At 45.6% G+C, this 16,757-nt stretch overlaps 1 protein-coding gene across 1 annotated transcript in view; it reads left to right on the forward strand.

Annotated features, from left to right (window-relative positions):
• TMOD1 (tropomodulin 1) overlaps positions 1-16,757 on the forward strand; it is a 59,405-nt gene that overhangs the window by 14,007 nt on the left and 28,641 nt on the right. Inside the window, exons 2-3 of the mRNA XM_006886868.1 lie at positions 4,127-4,283; positions 7,973-8,092. Coding sequence (XP_006886930.1) covers positions 4,127-4,283; positions 7,973-8,092 — 277 coding nt within the window. The remainder of the gene's footprint in view (positions 1-4,126; positions 4,284-7,972; positions 8,093-16,757) is intronic.

Here is a 16,757-nt window from a genome sequence, read left to right on the forward strand (position 1 = left end):
GATTCTCCAGCCTTAGACAAGCATTAATTTACTTTCTGTCTCTATGGATTTGCAAAACTAGATATTTCCTGTAAACAGAACGATGTGATATATGGTCAGTGACTAGATTTTTCACTTACCAGGTTTTCAAGGCTCATCCAGGTTGTACTGTGTAGCAGTGCTCATTCTTAAACTGATATGTTCCCTTGCATGAATAGATAGCACATGTTATTTAACTATTCGTCAGTCAGTGGATGTTTGGGTTGTTACCATTTTTCAGCTGTTATGAATAACACTGCTGTGAACATTCAAGTAGAAGGTTTTTTTGTGGCTCGTTTCCCTTTGGGGTAGATAGTGAAGCATGAATTGTTGCATCATTTGCTAACTCTAGTCAGACTCTTTTCTACTCTGGCTGCATCATTTCACATTTCCACCAGCAACCTCCGAGGGTTCCAATTTCTTCACATTCTCACCGCCCTTTCTTATCTGGTTTGACGGTAGCCATTCTCTTGAGGGTGTATTGCTATCTCAGTGTGGTTTTGAATTACATCTCCCTAATGATGAATGAAGGGCCCTCTCATGGCTTCGTAGTAAGGAGTTGCACTGCCAACCCAAAGACATGAGGTTCAAATCCACCAGCTGCTCTGTGGGAGAAAGATGGGCAATCTCCTCCTGTGCACTTTGCAGCTTCTGAAAGCCCACTGAAGGGTCAGCTATAATTCAGTTCCAGCTTTCTGGAACATAACAATAACAACAATGGCTGATAATGAAGGAGCTCTGTTAGTGAGATGCATTTTGTGTTGTGCTGCTAACTGAAAGGTCCGCAGTTCAAGTCAACCATGGCGGGGAAAGGTGGGCAGTCTCCTCTTGTAAAAACTTACAGCCTTGAAAATCCTTTGCAGGATTGGCATGAGTCAGAAATTACTCAACCCAATAGTTGTAGGTTTGGGAGTGACTAATGATGAGGCCTGGTGGTTAAGTTGTTGGCTCTGAGAAAGAAACATCCGGCAGTCAGCTTCTGAAACGTTATAGCCTTGAAATCCTGTGGGCACATCCACTCCATCCTGCAGTACCACAGTGAGTGGAAATAGGCCACACTGAATATCTTGTCATGCATTTATCGGCCATTAATAGATTTTCTTAAGAAAAAAAATCTATTAAAATTATTTGCCTCTTTTAAAAAAATGGATTACTTTTTGACTGTTGAGCTGTAATAATGAGAAAAAAGAACCCCAGCACCTTCGAGTGCAGCCCATAAAGATGCTCCGTTGGGTTTTGAGACTGTGAGTACTTACAGGAAGTGACCGCCCCCCTTACCCCTGCAGAGCAGCCTGCAGGATATAAGGTGCTGACGTTTTGGTTAGTAGCCCCACCTGTTATTCACAAGAACATCAGAACTCCTCGAGTTGTAATGTTGTTGTTGTGTACTGTTGAGTTGGAACCAACCCATAGGTGACCCTCCAGTGGGTTTTCAGAGGCTGTAAACTCACAGGAGGAGAACGGCCATCTTTCTCCCACGGAGCAGCTGGTGGATTCAAACCATGTACTTTTGAGTTGGCAACACAATTCCTTGCTGCTAAGCCACCAGCTCACTTGAGTTGTGATAGCTCTCTATATATTCTGGAGCACAAGAAGCCAAAGGAAACAGAGATCAGTTGCACATCCTCAAAAGGAACAGATTTCACACTGCAAAGGGTGGTATCAAGAAAGTGAAAATACAACCCCCAAAATGGGAATTCTATTTCCTCTGATCCCCCTTTATCTTTTCTGTTAAAGGATGTGCATCTTGAATATATGGGGAACTATTACAACTCCCAAGGGCACACTGGTGACTTAGTGGTAAGGAATCACACTTTTAACCTAAAGGCACACGGTTCAAATCCACCAGCTACTCTGCAGAAAAAATATGGACTGTCTCCTGCCTTGCAATCAACTTCCTTTGAAAAACCTGCTGTAAGTTCAACTCTGAGTCAGTTGAGGCTTGTTGGTATATAATGACAACATCACAACTCATAAAGAGCCCCAGTGGCATGATGTATAAGGGGTTTGGGTTTCTAACCAGAAGGTTGCCAGTTTGAATCTCCTAGCTGCTCCTTGGGAGATAAATGGGCGGTCTCCTCCAGCAAAGATAAAAGCTTCGGAAACTTGATGGAGGGATGCTATGAGCTGGAACCAACTCAGCAGGTACTAGGTTTACTTTTGGTTTATTGCAACTCAAAGTCAAGGGTGCGCTGTTTGCAGTACCCAAGGATGCCTGTCGTCACATACCTGATTCTCATTTCCCTCAGAGGGGCTTTCAGGAAAGGATTTGGAGCGAGTGTGAATGAAGATATGCATTGGGGGATATAAAGTAATTCCTTCCAATTCAGGAAATTTGGATGTACAGTGAGAGGGTTGCGGGTTTTGCCCCCGTCTGCCCTCCAGGTATCCACAGGGTACAGAACCTCTCCAAAGGAACAGCAGTGGTTAGAAATAAGGATTAATCCCCAAGTCTGAATAAGGACCCCAATTGTCCTAGTCGCCAAACAAGGGCATGTTTGCTTCTAAAACTCCTTGAGCAAGTCTTTCCTTGGTCTAGACCTCAGTTTCTCCTTGAGATCAAGGAGGAATGTGCATGAAATTATTTCCAACGGCTGCTATGAATGCTTTTGAATCATTAAGATACTGGGGGTGAGTTAAATGAAGCCAGTGTAATTCAAACCTACCCTAATTAGGACTCTGCTTTAGTAGTAAGTCACATGAAAGCCTGCCCTTGTTTGAATAAGAGAATGCAGGTATTGGTTGATGTTATCTTTCTTCACAGACCCATCTCCGGGGTGATGGTCAAAATATTTAACAACCAGCACAGCTGAGCAGGGACTGATCAGAAGGGGTGGCAGCCAGGAGCAGGGCTCCCAGCCTAGAAACGTGCTTTTCCCACCCCACGGAGAGAGCTTGGGCTTTCTTCTGATGATGGTGGTGGTGAGAAAGATGATTGATGGCTCTGCTCCTTCCTGCCTGGGTCTACATCCAGGGCCCTGATTCAGAGTTTTTGGCTTCTTCTCCCTCTGACCACTTAACCCTTAATTGCTGTGAAAATCTTGCACCTAACACCAGTTTAAAAAATAAAACAAAAACCAAAAAAACAACTAAAGAGACGTTTAGTCACAGAATCAATTTTAGTATGGTTATCAAGAGGGGAAAGGAGGGAGTAGGAAATGAATTAATATATAATAAATACTTATTAATAGATAGGGATGAAGGGGAAGACACTTGGTAGGTGGATGATCAGATGCTGTGGGTATTTTAATGAACATCTTGGAGCAAAATATGCATGAATGAATGATTGAAAAAACAAAATGCTTTGTAAATCACAAATAACAAATCACAATAAAAGAATTTTCTGGGGAGAAGCCATCACTCTCAGGGTTCTTTGAGACCCCTCTGTGCTCAGCACCAAGTCAGCTGCCCGGTGTCCTCTTCCCTTTATTTTCAAAACAAAAGAGGTGGAGAGAAACAAGGGAAGATGAAGAGACCTAAGTTGTACCCTAGCTCTGCGCCGCATCTACTGTGTGATTTCGTAGTGCTCCTTTGCCAGAAATACCACAAGGGGGTTGCTTTAACAAACAGAAATTTATTTTCTCACAGTTAATAAAGCTAAATTTAGGCATCTCCATTCAGCATGCCACCTCTATGGGAAAGTGTCCTCTCTCTGTTGACTCGGGAGAAGGGTGTTTGTCTCCTTGAGCTTCTGCTCCTGTACAGTCTTCATGTGGCCTGGCATCTCTCGTCTCCCATCTGTACTTGCTAACCTGAATTAAATTTTGTATCTCAGAAGAGAGTAACTAAACAATACTCCTTCACTAATCCCCACCTCATTAACAAAGATAACCCTTTCCCAAATGGGATTAGAACCAAAGGCCTTAAGGTTAGATTTATAACACACATTTGGGGAAGCCATTATTTAACACATACAATGGCTTTGGGTAAGTCCCCACTTTGGCTCAGAGGCCTAGATGTAGGAAGTGGGGCTTGCACCGATGCCAGGAGATCTGAGGCCCCTGTTGTTTAGTGGTGAGTTTCTGTGGAAATACAAGTCTTCAGCAGCTGACTGCTCTCTCTCTTTCTCTCTCTCCCTCCCCACTCCATCCCACCACCTCCACTGTAGAATGCACTGCTGCCTGCAGGCCTGAGGCAGAAGGATCAGACCACCAAGGCGCCCACGGGCCCCTTTAAAAGAGAGGAACTCTTGGATCATTTGGAAAAGCAAGCAAAGGAGTTTAAGGACCGAGAAGATCTGGTCCCCTACACAGGAGAAAAACGAGGTATTGCACAGTGTCACCTTTGTTAATGTGTACTTCAAAGCCCAAACCTGTGTATGGTGGAAACCTGTCTGCAAAGGAAAACTCAGATCCTCTTCGCTAAAATGAATGACAGATGAGTGGTTTAGAAAACGTCCAAGACCTGGAAAAATAAGATAGTCCCATGACTTCTGACGCGCACAGGCTCCCTGTGTGTTAATCCTCATGTGTTCATTGACTGCCAACCATATGGCAGGCCCCAGGCTGGACCAGATGGGACTGGACCTCCTTGTCCTCACCCTGCCTGGCCAAAGTACAGCACACAAACACACCAGTAGGTGGTGTGGATTCAGTGGTTCCAGGGAGACAAAGGAGAGAGTATTAGCCTCTCTGACTAGCAATCTAAAATCTCAATCTCCTTTAACTGGAGTGCTCTTATATTTTGTGCCAATCTTGACACTATAGAGAGTGAAAATGCACAGGGGGAGTTAATGATGGTATCAGGACATTAGGTCTAAAACAAGGACTATCTCATGCCACATGGAAATAAGAAATACCCCCACTCCATCCTAACTAACTGCCCTTTCTCCAAAGTTCCTTTCTCTGCATCAACCCTTTCTTCTCTGTCCTCCAAGTCTCTCAGCACCTGCCCAAGGCAAGCCACCTAGAAGGCCTGGGGTCATAGAGGGGCTCTTTCTCTGTTTTCACCCACCTTTCCCCCAGAAAACAACCACAGCTGTCAACTGGATTCTGTCTCATGGGGACCCTCCATTGTGTTTCTGGGGTTGTAGATCTTTATGGGAGATTTCTGCTTAACTTTCTTTTGACGAGCAGATAGCAGATTTGAACCACTAACCTTTCAGGTAGTAAGCCAAAATATCACCCCCTACATCACTAGGATTCCTTCCCAGGACTTCCCACTCCTTCTGCACCGTTCTCACCCTTGCTTGCTGCACTGCTGCCCCACTGGCCTGCCTTCGGCTACCGAACACTTCACGCTCTTTCACACATGCTCCCTCCTCCTGGAATGATGGTCCCACTGTCTGACTTTATACGATCTCTGCGGTGATTGTAAGGAATTCTGAATGGTTAGGTGTTCAGCTGCTTATTGAAAGATTGGCAGTTAAAATCCACCATGACGTTATGAGGATTAAATGAGTATTGTTGTATGTGTCTTTTAGTTGGAACTGACTCATCACTGAACCTCTACTGATGCAAAGAGGTCAGTCTAGAGACCAAGGTGCGCCTGATCTAGGCCAGGGTGTTTGCAATTACTTGCTATGCATTAGAGAACTGGACAATGATTAAGGATACAGAAGAATTGATGCCTTTGCGTTGTGGTGTTGGAAAAGAGTATTGAACATACTGTGGACTGCTAAGAAAATGAACAGGTCTTGGAGAGGGTGAAACCAAGTTGCTCTCTGGAGACAAGGATTTTGAAGCTCCATCTCACATACTTTGGGTATGTCCAGGAGGGACAAGTCCTTGGAGAAGGACATCATGCTTGCGAGGGTGGAGGGACAGTGCAGGAGAGGAAGACCTTGGATAAGATGGATTGACACAGTGACTGGGGTAATAGGAACAGGTGTATTGGAGACAGTGAGATTGGCTCAAGACAGGACAGAGTTCACAGCCATTGTGCATAGGGTCATTGTGAGTCGCAGGTGACTTGGTGGTACATAACAACAATAATGACAGCAGTGGGTTTTCAGAGGCTGTAAATCACATGGGAGGAGATTGCCCACCTTTCTCCTGCAGAGCCACTAGTGTCCTTGAACCACCTGCCTTTGGGTTGTCAGTGCAGTTCCTAACCACTGGTCCACCAGAGCTCTCTGAATGAGTTTTAGAGATTATTAGCCTCTAGATCTTAATTGTACTGCATTCTCTTCCAAAGAAGCTCTATGTCTGCTGTTTAGGATATGGCTTCGCCTTCAGTTTACCCTCTGATACTTTCCATCTCAGGAGCCTGTGTGTGTCCCTCATGTCTATTCACATTATATTTGATTTCTCTTGATTTCTCAACTGTCTCTTGCCTTAGTCCATAAGGTCCATGAGAGTGGAGACTTGGGTGGTTGTGTTCACATAGCACCTCACACGGCCTGGTGTATAATAATACTCAGTAGAGAGCTGTTAAATTAATTAGTTAGCTAAAATTAAACACATGTGTAATGAACCCTCTAGTGCTTTTTTCTTATACTATAAGGCCCATGAGTGCCAGGACTTTCTCTTGTCATTACCAGCACTATTAAATTCCTAGCCCACAGTAGGCATTCAACTTGTTGAATTGAAAGATAATTGTAACTGGCCGATTGTCTAATTCCTTTCAGTCTCTTACCTTCTCCATGCTGTTATGGGCTGAGGGTCCCTGACTCTTCTCTGTTGCAGTTATAGTAGTCCAATGTCCTGCACAGAATAGCTGCTTAGTAAACAATAAGTAGAAAAAGCAAAATTCTAAGTGACAGTATGTTGTTACTCCTCTGCTAACACCCTTCCATCTCAGAGTAAAAACCCAGTTCCCCTCAAGGCCATCCAGGACCCTCTGACCTGCCCCAACAAGCTCTCTAACTCCATCTCCTACTAGTTCTGCCTTCCCTAACTTCACCATAATCACGCTCATCCCCTTCTGTTCCTGGAACTTGACCTCACGGTCTTTGCTCTTCACTGAGTGAACTGTATGGCTCATATCCTCACTTTAATCAGATACCAGATCTTGGGCCATCATCTCAGCGTTCCCTGTCACTGCCCCAAAATAGCAGCACGCACTTCACTCACACCCAACCTGACACTAATTTATCTGATGTCCTTGCATATTGGTTTCTTATCTGTCTCTTTTCACTGAATTGTAAAGCTCCCCTTGAATTGTTTCTGGCACATAGGAAGCAATAAATATGTGTTGTGTGAATATATGTATATATATTTTCCCCCACAAATTAAAGTATTTGTGCTATTTGTAACTTGCTCTTTCATGCCACATTTTGTCCCGAGTGTTATCCTCCTTAATAATTAGCGATCTCCATCAATCTCGACTGTAGTAGTAGAGAACTGGACCCATTGTATGGGGCACCATGATTTCATCAACAGTCCCACCTAGTGGACATTGTGGTCATCATATTTGTACCTGCATCTTTGCCAAAGCAAGGAAAGAATTATTTTTGCTTCCTATTCTTTTGGGTTTTTTTTTTAAAATAACCTTATTTTATTTATGAATATTTTCAGAATTTTAATACCCGAATCCTTGATTTAGATACCGCAGATCCTGGCCTTCTATATTTCTCTTTTTTAATTCTTTTCCTGCCTTTTCAACTCAGACTCATTGCCATTGTGTCGGAACCAATAGCAGACCATCCATTGGGTTTCCAAGGTTGTAAATTGCATGCAAGGAGATTGATTATCTGTCTCTCCCTGAGCCGCCGTTGAATTTGAACTTCCAGAGAAGTGTACCCTTTGGAGTGGCAGCACAATTCCCTACGGAGAAGACCACCACATCTTATTTAAAGCCATGACTGATGCTTTCAATGGAAAGGGGACTGTTTTTACCATATTATGACATCATCCTTTTCAGACCAGAAGGAGTTCCCTGGCTCCTATGGGGACGTTCAGCCCTCAGAGCTTCGAGGGAGGATCCTTATAGGTGTCTTGACGGCCCATCTAAGACGACCAAGAAGCTGCCTTTCCCAGATGCACACGGTAATGGCCACCTTCTTTGTTTGCAGGAAAGGTCTGGGTCCCCAAGCAGAAGCCAATGGATCCTGTGCTGGAAAGTGTGACATTGGAGCCAGAGTTGGAGGAGGCCTTGGCAAACGCCTCTGATGCAGAGCTCTGTGATATCGCAGGTAAGAGGCATTCCAGAAGCTTCCCCAGTCCTACAGGAGGATTTTCCAAGCATATCCAGGAAACGTTTTATGGTTTATTTCAACATGAGCCCCCTCTGTATTTTCTAACGAGGCTAACAGAGACTAAGAGTATTAAAATAGAAATCTGTTTTAACCAGAATAAGGGAAGAAGATAAAGCCACCCAGACCCCCCAACACGGAGGAGTGGTTTGTTGTGGCCGAGGCCTGGTCCCAGAGAAGTGTGGAAGTACCCCAGAGAAGAGATGTTCTAGCCGACACACGCTCACGAGCCATTTGTCTCAAACCCAGTTCAAATGAAAAGCCATGTTAAATGGAGCAAAAAGACTAGAGTGGAACAAAGGACAGGTTGGCATCTCCAACTTGGTGACTCCAACGGAGTCCAACTTCCAGCTTCCCTGCAGCCAGCCCAGACCCCAAGTTTTGAGAGGATCACCCAGTAAATGCCTCACATGACTGTAACATTTTGAATTTACAAATACTAAAAAAAACCCCAAAACCAAATAAATTAAAAACCTCAAACTCATTTCCAGCGAGATGGAACCAAGTCTCCTTGGGGTTTCTGAGGCTGTAAGTTGAATGAGAAGGGACTGCCATCTTTTCCCTCGGAGCTGCTGGTGGATTTGAACCACCAGAGTGGCACAGCCTTTGGATTAGCAGTGCCCTTCTCTAGGGATATGCCACAGAGCTCTGTTTCCATATAAGCTCCATTAAATCTTTAAAAACAGTTCTCAAAAGCCCCTGAGGTGGCTGGCTATTCAGAACTCTCCACCACCCTTCTTTTCTTAAAGCCATCTCTTCCTTTCCCCAGGCACTTTGTTCCAGCCCCTGAGAAGGTCATCTTTGGACCACATCACAGCCCTCAAGTACTTCCCATCACACTGTGCTCCCCATTGGACTTGGGAGCTACTGACCAAAACCCAAGTACTGGCACAGAGGGGCAGTGACTGGCTGTGAGAGGGGCCAGTTCGTTCGGTTACAGGGGAGAAGGAAGGCAGGTGTTCTGACTCCAGGGCCCAGGTGGGAGGGTGCGGGTGTATCATGAAGGTGAGGGAAAAGAGGAGCAGCGTTAGGGGAAATGCTGAGGTAAGTTTAGGGCCTGTGGAGCTCAAGGTGCTTATAGGTCAGCCAGGTGGAGACAGTTTTGCCAGAAGGTCAGGTTTTGGCAAGGCTGTAGAGCCATCCTGGCTATAGAGACGTGGACACTGTTAACATTGTGAAGCCCAGGGCAGGGGGCATAGAAGGACAAGTGTAGAAGCCAAGTAGATGATGCCTTTGGGAGGTGAGCCATGGAAATGGGGCAGAGGACCCACAAATGTCTTGATTGTTAAAGACTAAATGCAGAGAGGCAGAGCCCAGGGCAGGAGGAATCTAGGAGACAGAACAGGCTTGGGGTGGCAGAGGAAATTCTAATGTATGTACGCAGGCTGAAAGGGACTGTCAGTGCCAAGGAACTTAGCCGTGGCTGACTTCTGCCTTGTCACATCCTCCATCCTCTGGGTGGGGTGCAGGTCTTCTGAGCTGTGAGCCTGGCCGGGGTGGGACGAGGTGAGAAGACTTGACTGTGTTCAAGAGGTAACTCTGGGTGGTGATAACCATAACAAGGTTGCAGGGATGAAAGAAGTGACTGGGATAGAGCCACCTAGCATCCAGACAGCACTTTCCTCTCGATAGAAAACTCAGCAACGAATAAAGAATGAAGCATAGCAAGACTGATAGGACAGTTTTCATCTTCACCCAGAAGTACAGAAGTGGCAATTACGTCCCCCAGATGGGAACAGAACACTTAGCTCATGGAACCTGGTTTATTTGGAATTTAAGGATTGATTTTCTCAGGAGGATTAGGTTATAGTTCAAGCTCCCTGCCCCCGCTGTCATCAGATCTATTTCAGTTCTTAGCAACTCTGTGAGACCGAGAAGAACTGACCTATGGGGTTTCCAAAGCTACAAATTTTTACAGAAGCCGACTGCCTCATCTTTCTCCGTGGAATGTCTGGTAGGTTTGAACCACCAACCTTGAGGATAGCACCCAAGCATTTTAACTACCATGCCACCACAGTTTCTTTGGGTCATATTTTTTATATATGATCTCAAGTCAGAACTGACTCACAGCTGACCCTCCATCAGGTATTCCGAGGCTGTAAATTACCTGGGTGGAGACAGCCGATCTCTCTCTGACAGAGCTGTTGGTGGATTAGAACCATGTGCCCTTGGATTGGCAGCACAACTCTTTACCACTAGGCCACCAGAGCTCCCTTTAGATCATATTAGATCTTGATGTGTTTCAATACCATTTCTCTGAGGTGGGGGAGGCCTGTGGACTCCAGGGTCCTCAGCTCAGCAGGTAGTGGACACTGCCTGTGTGCAATGTCTCCACCATGACTCACTCTGGGGCTGTTTTCATCTAGACTTTTGCCTCTGATGACCCTGCATGACGTCACTCCCCTCATTAGACAGCTCAGAGGGATTATCAAATGGCCCTGCTGTCAGAGTCACCAGCGCCTGCCAGTTCCTGTGCCAAAATAGGACTGCAATATTGTACTCAATTTCTGTCTTGATTTCTTGAAGCTATTTTTCTTTATTTTTGTTGGCATGGCTAATTATGATTATCTGTTCTTGTTACCCTACGCTTCTGGTGTCCAGAATGGAAGGGTGGCTGTACGGCTGCACCAGTGTTAGCTGGCTGGTACCTCTTATTTGGACGTTTATTCAAAGGTGGCAGCAGCTCTTGGCAAGGAGGAATTGAACATTTCTTGACTCTCAACGATGTCCTAGATCCCATGTGTAAAGGCTCTGTGGACATTTCTGCATTAATTGCCAACAGCAATCCTAAGGAGTAGGTTTTATTATTGTCACTACTTATGGATGGAAAACTGGGCACTATGAGGTTATGAGGAGTCCACAGGTATGATTTCCAGTTAAGGTTGATGGTTTAAATCCACCCAGAGGCACCCCAGAAGAAAGAGCCAGAGATCCACTTCTGAAAAATCACAGCCAATGGAAACATTATTGAGTTTTACTCTGAAACCCAGGAGTTGGCATGAACTTAATAGTGACTGATTGGGTTTTGGTTTTTTGAGGTTCTTTGGCAACATTCATTCCTGGACATACTCCCAGCATCGCTGCTCAGTGTAACCTGAACAGATGCTCTGAGGTGGAGAAGGGGTCAGTGAACCCAGAGGCTGGGCAAAGAGGGTACCTGTGGAGTCAGGGAGAATCAGCTGGAGGGCAAGGAGGCCACATTAGGAGAGGCTCTGAACAAGAGGTGAATGAGTGACACCTGGACCCAACGAGGATGGGGAGGCACCTGCTGGAAGAAGGGGCTTGGGAAGGAAGGAGGTCAGAGGCAGGCCCAGGTGGAGCATCAGAGATGCAGACTAATGAGAAACCAGGGGCTCCAGGAGCTGGACCAGACGCTATGAGGTTGCAATGACACCAGGCTTTCTGATCCCCATCTGTGCTACAGAAAACAGAAACAGAACTGCAAGACTTTGCAAGCTGCTCTGAGAGGAGGTAATTTCAAACACCCCTGGGATCTGGAGGGAGACATTGTATTGGCATGCTGAGTGTCAGCCCACCAGGGAGTGGCCAGCTTCAGAGGTTATGAGTATGGTTGAAGGATTAGAGGAAGAAAAGTAGGACAGGAAGACATGGGGCTGCCAGGGCTGCCCACCCACCTCCAGGTCAAGCTGATAGGACATTTTTGTTCGTTTGTTCACTCTTTCACAGCCAACAGCAATGAGTAAGTGCCTTCTTCCTGCACACAGAGGCTATCAAGGAGAGGTCAGAGAGCAGCCTTGTTCCTGCCCTCAAGGAGCCAAACATTAAACAGCCAGGCAACTCTTAAAGGACAAATGAGAATGAGTGCCATACAAAAACACACACAAAGAAAAAGAAAAATAGATGTAAGTGTGGTGTTTGTCGAGATACTGAAGATGGGGGGATGACGGAAGCAGTGTGGAGGCTAAACCTAGAGGAGGGAGGGTAGAAGTAAGTGAGAAGAAGTATGAGGGTGAAACATCGAGGCAGGGGGTAGATAGAAAGCAAGATAAGCGTGGGCTGACTTGAGCTTGGAACTGCCAGAAGTTTAAGCAGGATTTAGAAGAGGCCATGGCACCAGCGATGGCATTGCTGATGTCGGATGGATCCTGGCTGAAAGTAAAGAATACTGGGAAAATGTCTATCTGTGCTTTATTGATTATGAAAAGGCATTTGACTGTGTGGACCATAACAAGTTGTGGCTAACACTGAGAAGAATGGGAATCCCAGAGCACGTAATTGTGCTCATGTGACACTTATACCTAGACCGGGAGGCTGCTGTGTGAACAGAGCAAGGGCATATTACATGGTTTAAAATTAGGAAGGCAGTGTGTCGAGTTTGTATTTTCTCTCCATACCTATTCAGTCCGTATGCTGAGCAAATTATTCTGGGAGCTGGACTCTATGAAGAGAATGCGGCATCAGAATCAGAGGGAGACTCATCAATTACCTGAGTTATGCAGATGACCCAACCTTGCTTGCAGAAAGTGAGGAGGACCTGAAGCACCTGTTGCAGAAGATCAAAGAATAGAGTCTTCAATATGAATTGCATCTCAGTGTAAAAAAGACAAAGATTCTTACCACTGGAGAAAAGATTGAAACTGTCAACAACTTCATCTTATGTGGATCCACAATTAACACCCTTGGTACCAGCAGTCAGGAGATGTATTGTACTGGTAAAGTCTACACTTAGGAACCTCTCCAAATTATTGAGGCATATTGATGTCAGTTTGAGGAATAAGGTGCTTCTGATTTAGGCTATGGCCTTTCTGATTACTTGCTATGCATTTGAGAACTGGACAGTGAATAAGGATGACAAAAGAATCAATGTCTTTGAGCTCTGGTGTTGGAAAAGAGCACTGGACATCCTATGGATTGCCAAAGAACAAACAAATATGTCTTGGAAAGGGTGCAACCAGAGTGCTCTTTGGAGGCAAAGATAATGAGGTGTCGCCTCACATACTTTGGGCATTTTGCTAGGAGGGAGGAGCTAATGCTTGGATTTGTTGCTCAGAAAGGTGGAGGGTCGGTGAAAGGGAGGAAGACCCTGAACCAGGTGGATTGACGTGGTGACTGCCACAAAGGGCTCTGATGTGTCAGAAAGAGTGAGGGAGTCACAGGACAGGACAAGATTCAGATCTGTTGTTCATAGGGTCGCGATGAGTCATATTCAACTCGACGACACCTAACAACAACAACAACAACAACAACAACTCTACTGAGAAATTTCTTTGGGGTTTCATATCAGCATGCGATGGTTTACGGCAGTTAGTAAGTTCAAATAATGCTATGCTTCTCTTGCCTACTGGTTATGCCTTCTTTGTCAGGGATGGTAAATTTGAAAAGGGGTTTTGATTCTATGGGAAGGTGCTGTGGGTGTTGGGAGAGAGACAGATGCCAGCTACCCTAGAATCAGAACCCTTTGATGTGGAAAAAGAAGTGCATTTGTTCACTACAGAGAAGTAGATAAATTCAAGGAATATGTGCTCACCTTGGTTTTTAGACAAGCCAACATTGGGTACAGGCAAAGAAGACCCACCGTTGGCCATCTTAGCCAGGCCACCCTTTGGCTTGGGCTTGCCTGTGTCCTCAGGCCCCTGTCCTGGGATTCTGGGAGGGCCAGGCTTTGGCTTATCTAGAACTATCTAGCCGCTCTCCTGTCCAGGACAAGCACCAGCTTCTCCCACCTTTCTCAGGATGCAGGAGAAGCAACTTCCCTCTGCCCCAGTCAGCCCAGGCCACTGGCCCTGGAGAAGCTGGGATGAGCCCTGTTATCTCTGCCTCCTAACTGGGATTACAGACTTCATGAACCCTGCCAAGGCAGAGCCAGGAAAGAGAACTCGATGTTCTTTTTCAAAGCTCAAAAATAGTTCTTTTTGAGTTTTGGGTGAAGATCTAGACTTTTTTTTTTTAAGTCAATTTTCTGGTTCTAAATTCAGCCTTGCCAGCATCTACAAGGAACGAAGCGGTAGGCTGTGTGATGTGCCGCTTTCTCCCATCTCTCACTCCTAGTGATGTGGGCGTGCAAACCAAGCGAGAGGGGAGTTTTGACTTGGTGCCAAGGCCTGGCCAGAGGTGTGGTGTGCTGTCTGCAGACTGGCAGGCGTCTGCTCACCAGTGGGAGTTTCACCTCAGACCCTTCCTTCTTCCCTTCCTCCCTGCTTCCTCCTTCCATTTGTTTCTTCCTTTTTAAAAAAAAATTTTTTTTGGGGGGGGGATTGTTCTTTTATTATTATTATTAATTTTAATGAAAGTTTACAGAGACTTTGGATTTCCATTCATTCATTGTTGCATTTTTCTTCCTGCCCATCCCTCCCCCAATTTGCTCTTTTCTTTGAAAAGAAAATTCTTTCATTGTTATACAGTCCCTCCCCGCAGGTCCACTCCACTATGCAGCCTTCATTCTGGACTCCCATCATGACAATAATACCTAATCACATATCCCTTTTAAACAGTTCTCTCCCTCATCTGTTTCACTGCAGTACACATTATTTATCCCTACTTTCTCAGTCTCCCCTCAATCCTGATGTCAGTCCCGTTTTACAACAGTTGTGTCCTCCAGGGTCACCCATTCTGAATAATACTGCATGAGTTCCTTGTTTTTCAATGCAGCGTAGTATTCCATTGTGTAAATATACCACAGCTTCTCTATCCATTCATTTGTTGATGGACACTTTAGTTGTTTCCACCTCTTTGCTATTGTGAAAAAAAGCCGTGATAAACATGGGTGTGCATAATCTTAATTTCTCATGAGGAAGCAGCTCTGGTGGCCTAGTGGTAAGGAGTTGGACTTCCAACCCAAAGGAATGCACTTCGAATTCACCAGTTGCTCTGTGGGCAAAAAATCCGAGGTCTCCTCCAGTGTGATTTATTCCCTCTGAAAACCCACTGGATGGTCAGCTAGGAGTCGGTTCTGATTCATTGGCACATAACAACAATTTCCTAGGCGCTGCAAAATTGTTTTCTTTCTCTTTAAGCCTCTGTTGGCATATTCTGTCTCTGACTCTGCACCTTTCCCAGCATGATGTCTTTTTTCAAGGACTGGTCCTTCCTAACAGCACACCCAGAATGAGAGAGAAGGTTTCACCATCCTCACCTCTAAGGACCATCCTGGTTGCACTTCCTCCAAAACAGACCTGCTTGGTGTTTGGGCAGTCTGTGCCTAGGCTGTTCAGCTCTCACCTCCAGTACCACAGTGGAGAAGAAGACCCTCGGCAAGATGGGTTGACAGAGTGACTCAAACAACGGGCTCGAGCGTATCAGGGCTGCTGAGGTGGGCGCAGGATGGTGCATGGTTCTGACCTGTTGTTCACAGGGTTGCTGTGAATCGTAGTCCACTGGACGGCACCTAGCAACAATACCAACGGTTGACATATTCCCTCCTAGAATACATGTTATCTATCTTTAGAATTCTAAAGCCAAGGGCACGTTTTAAACCTTTAGAAGTGCTAGTGACCTGGTATATGAGTGAGGATACTAACTTAGGAGCCAGGTGGGGCCTCACTCGATCGTCCCTGGGAAATCACTTCCTCTTGAGCATCCTCGCTAAGTCATGTTCACCAACACCTTGTTTACTCTAAAAACCAAAGGGGATGTAAACATGAGAAGTGGTAACTCATTGCTGTGTTCTATGAGAACTTAAGAGGTCTACACTCAAATGCATTCCCTTTCCAGGTGAATAAATGAAGGCGCATCAGGGGAAGTGATATGTATAGAGTTAGGATAGGGCAGTTTCCAGATATGTTGTTCCTAAGGTCACTATGAATCACGATTGACGACAGCACGTAATAACCACAACCCAGGAAATGAATACTAAGCCTCACACTGGAGCCCAGGTCTCCCTCCTCTTTACTCGCTGGAAGTTCCTTATGGTTTCCTTCTCTCTGACCTCCTTTCTGGAAAGAAAGTTCTAGGAGGCTGGCATCCAAGCATCAAGTTCATCTTCCGTCTCTTTATCCAGATGGCAAGACCAGCGAGTCCTATGCTGCCCATCACCATGTCATCCCCAGCAGCCATTCCACACCTTGTTTCCTTTGAAAGCCAAGCTGCAGCCCAGAACGACCCCAGCTGCCCCCTCCATAGGGGCTGGACCAGCAGCTCCAGGACGTGACACACGGTGATCTGATTCACCTGCTGCTGACTCAGGTCTCAGCTCCGGTTGCCCACGTAGAGCAGCCGAAATTAAAACCCAGAGAGCTCGAAATAATGCAGATGTCTCTCTCCTCTCCAGCTCTACTTGGTGAGGAACAGGCAAGGCTAATTTTAGCAGAGAAGACTCTTAGAATGTGAGAAACAGAAGGGACTTCGAGATCATCCTGTTTTGTGGTTCTCAGCTCTCACTGAGAATCAAATTCATCCAAGAGATTAAACACAGTATCATCAAGTAATGTCATCAAGAGATTCTGATTGTCTGGCCATGGAGCCCAGGAGTGAACGCTTTAGGCTCCCCAAATGATTTGTCTGTGCAGCCATAACTGAGAATCACAGGTGTGTTCTAACATTCTCATTATACGCATCAGAGAGTTGGACAATGACTAGGGAGGATAGAAGGAGAATTGACACCTTTGAGCTGTGGTGCTGGAGAAGAGTATTGAATGTACCATGGACT

This window comes from Elephantulus edwardii, unplaced genomic scaffold (assembly GCF_000299155.1).
Source record: "Elephantulus edwardii isolate Elephantulus edwardi_28Jun2011 unplaced genomic scaffold, EleEdw1.0 scaffold00052, whole genome shotgun sequence".
Taxonomy (NCBI): Eukaryota; Metazoa; Chordata; class Mammalia; order Macroscelidea; family Macroscelididae; genus Elephantulus; species Elephantulus edwardii.